Source organism: Patella vulgata, chromosome 2 (assembly GCF_932274485.2).
Source record: "Patella vulgata chromosome 2, xgPatVulg1.2, whole genome shotgun sequence".
NCBI classification, from domain to species: Eukaryota; Metazoa; Mollusca; class Gastropoda; family Patellidae; genus Patella; species Patella vulgata.
The window spans coordinates 41017259-41025214 of NC_065880.2; the positions used below are offsets into that span (position 1 = coordinate 41017259).

The following is a 7956-nucleotide window of genomic DNA, read 5'->3' on the forward strand; positions in this document are numbered from 1 at the left end:
TTCTTGTTGTTATGAAATAAGTTGGTGCTATTCGTAGGCCTATCACCCCACGACGTGTGACAGGGTAGCCTATCTTGTAATTAAAAGATAATCAGATTTTTTTTTCATTTGATTGATTCTAATGGGCTTCCGTAGTACGGAAGACGTTGATTGACCCTAATGGTCTTCCGTAGCGCGCTATTTAAGTTGTGTGATAATCTCGACTATGTTTATCCGGAAAAACTTTTCAGTGGTGGAGGTAGTTTCAGTCGGAAGTTTACAAAAATGGCCTCGCAACGTGACACGTCCACTATCTGCCTTTTCGATGTAGATGGCACCCTTACAGCCGCTCGACAGGTAAAATAATTAAACATGTATAACTAGAATAATAGTTTCAACAGTTTTTCAGTCATGCATCATCATGCCATAGAGAAAAAATTCATAATCTTTTAAATTTGCTGATGTAAAATTGTTATAAAATTTCATCATAAATTCATAATCATCATCGATAGCTGACCATTGAATATGAAACTTTTAACTACTGTCTGATTCTGAACCTTCCTATTTTTTAAACGGATTTCTTCGATTATGAACAAACTATGTAACTTTGGATATTATAAACTTACCTGTGTGTTTGAAATCAACTCCGGCTAAATAAAACCCATTGCACAACTAAATAGGTCTATCCCAACGAATAAAAAAGTTCTCTTTTGAAAAATTTGACATCTGACATGTTTCAAGGAGCTAATATTTGGGACCTAGAAATTGACACAAATGGGTCGCAACGCATATAATAATGTAATGTGAATGTATAAATTGATTTACATTCAACCGTTTCTGTTTTTACTGTAATTTCTAATCATGGTCATTTCTATGGAATGGTCATCTTTAGCGTCTGGTTATTCCAGTCTACACCGATTATATTTATTGCGTATGCTCTCCAGATAAGAACATAGCGTCACCATTTGATATGAGTTGTGGAATATGTCTAGCGGCGTTCTTTGAGTCCCTTCTTCCAAATGGCGCTGAAACGCATTATGGTACACGATTCGTGTACCAATGGTAAAATGTCTATTTTGTCTTGAATATTGGATATCAGAAGCCCATCTTTTCCCTATAAGATCACAAGACCAATGTTGATTTGAATTGGCAAATACTTTGTGTTTTCAATGTCAAAGATTTTTGATGATATTGAGTTCGAGACTTAGCTACTTTACTTATATTTTTGACTGAGTACAAGACAGCACTGCTTTCGTCAGTGTTGGGTGAAACCAATGAGTTTGTTGCAGAGAGTTTGACAACCACTAGAAATGGTTCCACTACTGATGTCTTCCGCCTTACTCCAGCCACAGTAGTGGCTCGTCCTACAGAGTTCCTTTGGGCAAGTTTTTTAGTCAAATGACTACAAAAAGGTAACTAGCCTATAGCTCCCTTAATTCACACATAAACTGACCCAAAACAGTACTGCACATATCTTAACATATAATAAATCAATTCCCATTGAAATATAGGTGAAACCTTGCCGCATAATTATATGATTTGATGAAACCGAACTGCTACGCGAAATTTCAACTGGCCGCTGTCATGGCGGCTTGCGTAATACGTCATTACAAGAAACATCGCTATGCAAATGTAGAACGCATAACCCCAAAGAAAAACTGTTCGGTAAATATTTTAGTGGTCCAGCCTTCACTATTTGTCATAGAATTACTTATTCCAATACAAGCTATAATGATATGTGTTGACAATTGTGCATCTGAACCTAATTGAACTGCGTAAGGAGTCTTAGACCGTATCAATTGTAACGTTAAACACACAGTTTAACGTTACAAGTAAAATAACTGGACAATCATGTGTTGCAATGAAAACAAACCGCAATCGTTTCGATTGATTGAGTTTGGGCGAAGAAAATTATCAACTGAAGGCAATTACATAGACGATTTATATAGAAACCATTGATGGCCAGTCTACCAAATTTTATTCACAATGAAAATTTCGGGAGAGTTGGATGGCTGAATGGTTAGCACGCGCGCGCTGTATCATACGATCTGTCATTGAGCCAACTGGCAGGGTTTCGATTCCCCGGTTGTACGTGACAAGGAGTAGGGTCCAACCTCGTGGGTTTTCTCCGGGTCCTCCGGTTTCCTCCCACTGCTAAAGACCCCTACGCGCAAGCAAATTATTGAAATAAGATTAAAGCATATGTTAGTCCCGAAATGACCTAGTTTGTGTCGAGTGGACGTTGAACCCCATTTCTCTCTCTCTCTACAATGAAAATATCAATGATTGCACGAATACTCGTATAAATACATGTAAAGTCATATATAAACTAAATCTTTCCTATCTTCTTTATTATTATAAATGATTTAACAACAACATTTTTGTGCGCATTTGTGTTCAAAAGAAAATACTCCCGTCCGACTTATTAAATAATTAAAACAAAAATTTCAAAAGGAAATCTATAAACAGGGATTTTACTAGAATGTAAAAAGATGGTAACAAAATAAAGGGATACGGACAGTTATGTGTGAACGCCCAAACCTTATACCCAGCCGGGGGGTTGGATGGCTGAATGGTTAGCGGGCGCGCGCTGTATCATAAAGTCTGTCATTGAGTCGACTGGCGTGGTTTCGAATCCCCGGTTGTACCTGACAAGGAGTAGGGTCGCCTGTCCAACCTCGTGAGTTTTCTCCGGGTCCTCCGGTTTCCTCCCCCTGCTAAAGACCCCTACGCGCAAGCGAATTATTGAAATAAAAATTAAACCATATGTTAGTCCCGAAATGACCTAGTTTGTGTCGAGTGGACGTTAAACCCCATTTCTCTCTCTCTCTCAATACCCAGCCGAGACTGATAGCTTATGCCTTCAATTGCAAATGTACCGCAAACCGTTTCGATGTGGCACGCTGTCACCCTTTTATACAAAATGATCTCTCCCGAAGAGTGACGTAATCAGGCGCCATTTTGGTATTACCCGATGTCAAAAGTTTGTGGGAGTTCAATTTTTCAAGAGAGAACTTTTTTATTCGTTGGGATATTTAATTGTGCAGTGGGTTTTATTTAACCGAAGTTGATTTCAAGCAAACAGGTAAGTTTATTGTAACCAAAGTTAAATAGTTTGTTCATAATCGAAGAAATCCGTTTAAAAAATAGGGAGGTTCAGACAGTAGGCCTAATAATTTATGTTTTATTGAAACTGATAATTTCTGTTTTATTCAGTTTTAAGTTTTTCGTAATAAAATAAAATGTTATAGATGACGTTTTTATTGTTTTACCCATTGCCATTGCGTACATTAATAATTTAGACAATTACTATGTGTACCAGTATTCTTAAAAATTTCATTTTAATTTTATTGTTTTTTTATGGGTGCTTCTTGTCAAATGATATTTTATGATGGTAATTTCATTACAACTTCTTCAGAAATTGTGTACCAGAAATCGTGTGTGTGGGTTTTTAAAAATAACAAAAAAATAAAAAAAGTAGCATAGTCTATCTTATTGTCCATAATTCTCACTCTGTCCTGTCTCACATTACCTACATGCATATTGTGCATACAGTTCACTAGGGTCAGAGTTAAAGATGGTCAAATTGGACGTGACATGGCACCAGATTTTTTCTAACAATTTTTTGACATTTATCTAGATTTTAGTGCATTGAAAAAAGAAATAAACATGCAGGTCAGTTAATCTGATTTTTGTTATGTCACTAAGTGGTCTTTTTCGTCAGTACGTTCATACTTTACCATTACTAACAGTTTGGCCTATCTGAAGGCAGATTTATGTAAATGAAGTAAAACAATAACATCCCTTAGTGAAATTAAAAATAGAATTGGACATGACTATTTTCCATGATAAATGACCTCCCATGTGTTTGAGATCTGTGAGTCTCATAGAAAAAACAGGTTATCTGACAGGTCTGGTTTAACTGGACGCTAAACTGAATACAAGTTTATTCACTAGCAGTACAGATATGCTGTCTCAACCTACAGACATAAGTCCTTGTTTCTATATCTTAATCAGATTGAATAATTCAATACACTAACCATACAATGTTTGTTAATACTAGGTTATCAAGCCGGAAATGGAAGATTTTTTAGATAAGTTAAAAACTCGAGTAGCTGTAGGTCTTGTTGGTGGATCAGATTTAGTTAAAATTGTGGAACAAATGGGTGGAAATAAAGATGGTGAGTAAATATGGTATCTTAAATGAATTCTTGTTAATTGTGACCCCTTGAGAATTCGTTATTTGTAGTTGTCTCCCCTGTAACTACATTCATAATTCATACATTTTTCATGTATTTAAAACTCTACATTATAATATGAAGTAAATAGAAACATTTGATTTCATTGCTTGGCTTCAAAACATTTCTTCAACCATAAAAAAACAGCTAATCTACAAAAGTGCAGAAGACACATACTATAAATTCCAGTGTAGTTGAAATGATTCTGGTACCAGCCATCATGCTAGCAAAAATCACTAAACACTCTGCAATATTTACAGTCTTTAGATTAAACTTGTCTTTGCTTGAATTATTGAAGGAAAATGACGCCAATTGCTCACATGTTAATCTCTAGGCTAATTCCTTTTTACAAAACGGTAATCATGTCAATTTACATATAGAGGTAGTGAATTAGGCTTTATAGTTATTTGAATATTGTATAGATTGATACTGTGTGTCTGATATATTGCTATTTTATTTCTGTTTCAGTTATTATTAAAAAGTTTGATTATGTGTTTGCTGAAAATGGTTTAGTAGCCTATAAAGAAGGTGAACAAATAGGCCAACAGGTAGGATAATAAATTTATCAAGTATATGTGGTATAAATTTAAATATGTGGTATACTTTTCTTATGTTGTTGGTTTTTTTTACTACCACAATGCATCAGATTCAGAAGGTGAATAAACATTTTTCATATTTATATTTAACAAAATAACAGCTGAAAAATATTCTATAGATAACAATTTAGACTATTAAAAAAGCAATATAAGTTTACATGTAGTCTTGACCTTGATGTTCATGGATAGAAATATGTTATCCTTCAGGCATGATCTAACAGGTATGGTGGTGTGAAATCAGTGGCCATAATTTACATTAGGATATTATTTTAATATTCTTTCTTTTTTGTTTTTATCAATATTGTTTTGATACGACTATTTGTATGTTCTTATGTCTGTATTTACTGTTTATTCTTTATGACAGGGCTTTCACATATTAAAAAGAAATTGTTTCAATGTATGTTTTCAGAATATATTAAAACAATGTGGAGAAGAACTATTACAGAAGATTATAAACTTTGCACTACAGTACATGTCTCAGTTACAATTACCATGTAAAAGGTAACATTATACATTGAAATCTGAATTGATACCATTTAACTGGTCATGGAAATATTTAATATGCAAGAATAGGTAATGAGGGGGATGTAAAACAATAAAATTCACTATAAGATGCATTTTTATAATATGTAATAAAATGTAATTAAGTATATCAAATCAACATTTTGTATATTTGATTATATTTAGCTATAATTATATTTTTACTTCAGAGGTACATTTGTTGAGTTTCGCAGTAGTATGCTAAATATATGTCCTGTTGGTAGAAGCTGTTCACAAGCTGAAAGAAATCAATTTATAGAATTTGATTCAGTAAGTAGATTTTACGGTATTTAGACTTGGAATATTATAAATGAAATGAAATGAGGTTTTGCGTCCTTCTGTTCTGCTCCAAGTGGGCTAATGAAGACATTGTAGCCAAATGGTGAGGGAAATGTTGCCCAGACAGGTCGTTTTGTTTTTTTTTACATGCACAAGACCTTGTTTTTTCGTCCCGGGTATTGGTATTCAGTTACAATATTTTTCATTACAGAAAAACAAAATAAGAGAAAAGTTTGTAGCAGAATTGTATAAAACATTCCCTGATGCTGGTTTACAGTTTGCTATAGGTGGACAGATTAGTATAGATGTCTTTCCTATTGGATGGGATAAAACATACTGTTTGCAGTATGTGGAAAAAGGAGGATATAAAAGTATTCATTTCTTTGGTGATAAAACTCAAAAGGTATTTGTATGTTTTGTTGCCAAATATAGACAATACTGGAATGTTCAGTATAATTCTCTTGGACTTCACTATCGAATGACTCGCTAGCATGCATGTTACTATACTACAGATGGGTTACAACAATTCCACATATCTTGTTTATGATAAGGGTCTGTCTGTAATATGCATGTAGTTGGTGGTTCCTGGCATCAGGAATATTGTGATGCCAGTATCTGTTTCTGGAAAGTTTTGATAAGACTGTCTTAATTACAATTTGGTTGCCCAAATATGTGCAGAATAAAATAAATGTATTTCGAAGTATCGGGATTAAATTCCATTGCAACATCAAAAACTAAAGTTTGTCAACACACCAGATCATAATGCATGTACACCTATAAATTATACCCCCTTATCTCTAGCGAGGACGCCCATTATTGGTCCTAGTACTGAAACAAACCAGAATCAGTTGTCACAACTGGTTGTTGGTAGTTGTCCAGCCTACATTCATACTAATCTATTTGAAGAGTCCAGGGGAAGAACGATCTAAGTCACATTTTTGTCTTTTCGCATAAAAGGCAAAACAGATTTTTGGACGAGAATGCTTGACACAAACAGAAAAAACGAGTGGGTTTTATTACAAATTCAAAATGATGGTTAATATGAATCCTAATTACCAGTACAACAACTGACTTCCACTTTTAAGCCAAATTAAGATCAAATGAAGGGTACGATGGAGGTATTTGTCTGGTAGGCCATATCAGATGGGCCTTGGTTCGATGTGACTCCGATCGTTTTTACCTGAAATTGAGTGTGGTTCACAGAAAGCTTATACAATTTGCTACCAGATGGCGCCATTAACTGGGGTTCGTTGAACAAGTGACTTAGATTGTTCTTCCCCATGGCTCTTCATTTATATGTAGATAATATTTTTGTTTTAGATTTTGGTCAAGATAGACAAACTGTGTTAAAACGTTTTAATGTATTTCAATTGAAAACAAGTCTATGCTTAATATAATATGATTTGTTCTCATTATATTACAGGGAGGTAATGATCATGAAATCTATGAAGATAATAGAACAATAGGTCATACAGTAACTAGTCCAGAAGATACTAGAAAACAATTAACTGATATATATTTTACAGATTAACATATATTAGGGATTTATATTATTGTTATGTTATTGTGGGTCTGTTAAGAGTGCTATGTACATGTATGATTATTGTGTAAAGCACATTTACATAACAGATAAAAAAAAAAATTCAGATTTAATGTGCTCCTATTGAACCAAGGAATTCCAATTTGTTTAGATATTTTTCATTTGTTTACTGTATTTACCACCATCAATTAGTAAGCTAAAACTTCAATATGCTTCAAGGAATTTTAATATTTTAATATTTTTATTTTGTTCACTGTTGCTTTGTTATTTGTGATCATTTATCATCATCATTTAGTAAAGTATACTAAAACTTCATGTTCAATAAAGTCAGCTACCTTGGCTAGAATTATATCTCAATGTGCAATATTTCACACAAATGAATAAGTTGTCATCAGATACAATAATCTACTTATATACAGAGAAAATCATATTTTTATCATTATGTTTTATTGGGGTTGTAATAAATAAATATATTTATAATACTTTGACTTGTTTAGTAGCAGTATTGTCTACCCCTCAAGCCTTGGGCCAAAATCTCTTAAAATAAGAGGCAGCAAATGTCCAATGAAGAATACAGATTGTTCCTTTTTGACATTTTAAAGGGTGTAGTTTTTCTCAATATCATCAATAAAGCTGAAAAAAAACACTGGTAGGATCATTCATATAAATTTATTAAGTAAGATCATATGAGCAGCATAAGAATTTTGATAAATAACTTCTAATACGATATCCCAAACTCTTCTTATGTTGAATCTTTTCTTTTACTTCACCATCTGTGCTTGCT

The 7956-nt window shown here is 33.6% G+C and overlaps 1 protein-coding gene across 1 annotated transcript; it reads left to right on the forward strand.

Moving 5' to 3' along the window:
* Positions 1-204: 204 nt before the first annotated feature.
* Positions 205-7654, forward strand: LOC126811840 (phosphomannomutase 2). The gene is made up of 7 exons (XM_050537784.2): positions 205-336; positions 4043-4160; positions 4686-4765; positions 5223-5314; positions 5524-5623; positions 5844-6035; positions 7056-7654. The coding sequence occupies exons 1-7, from the start codon at positions 265-267 to the stop codon at positions 7161-7163; spliced, it is 762 nt and encodes a 253-aa protein (XP_050393741.2). The 5' UTR covers positions 205-264; the 3' UTR covers positions 7164-7654.
* The last annotated feature ends 302 nt before the right edge of the window (positions 7655-7956 follow it).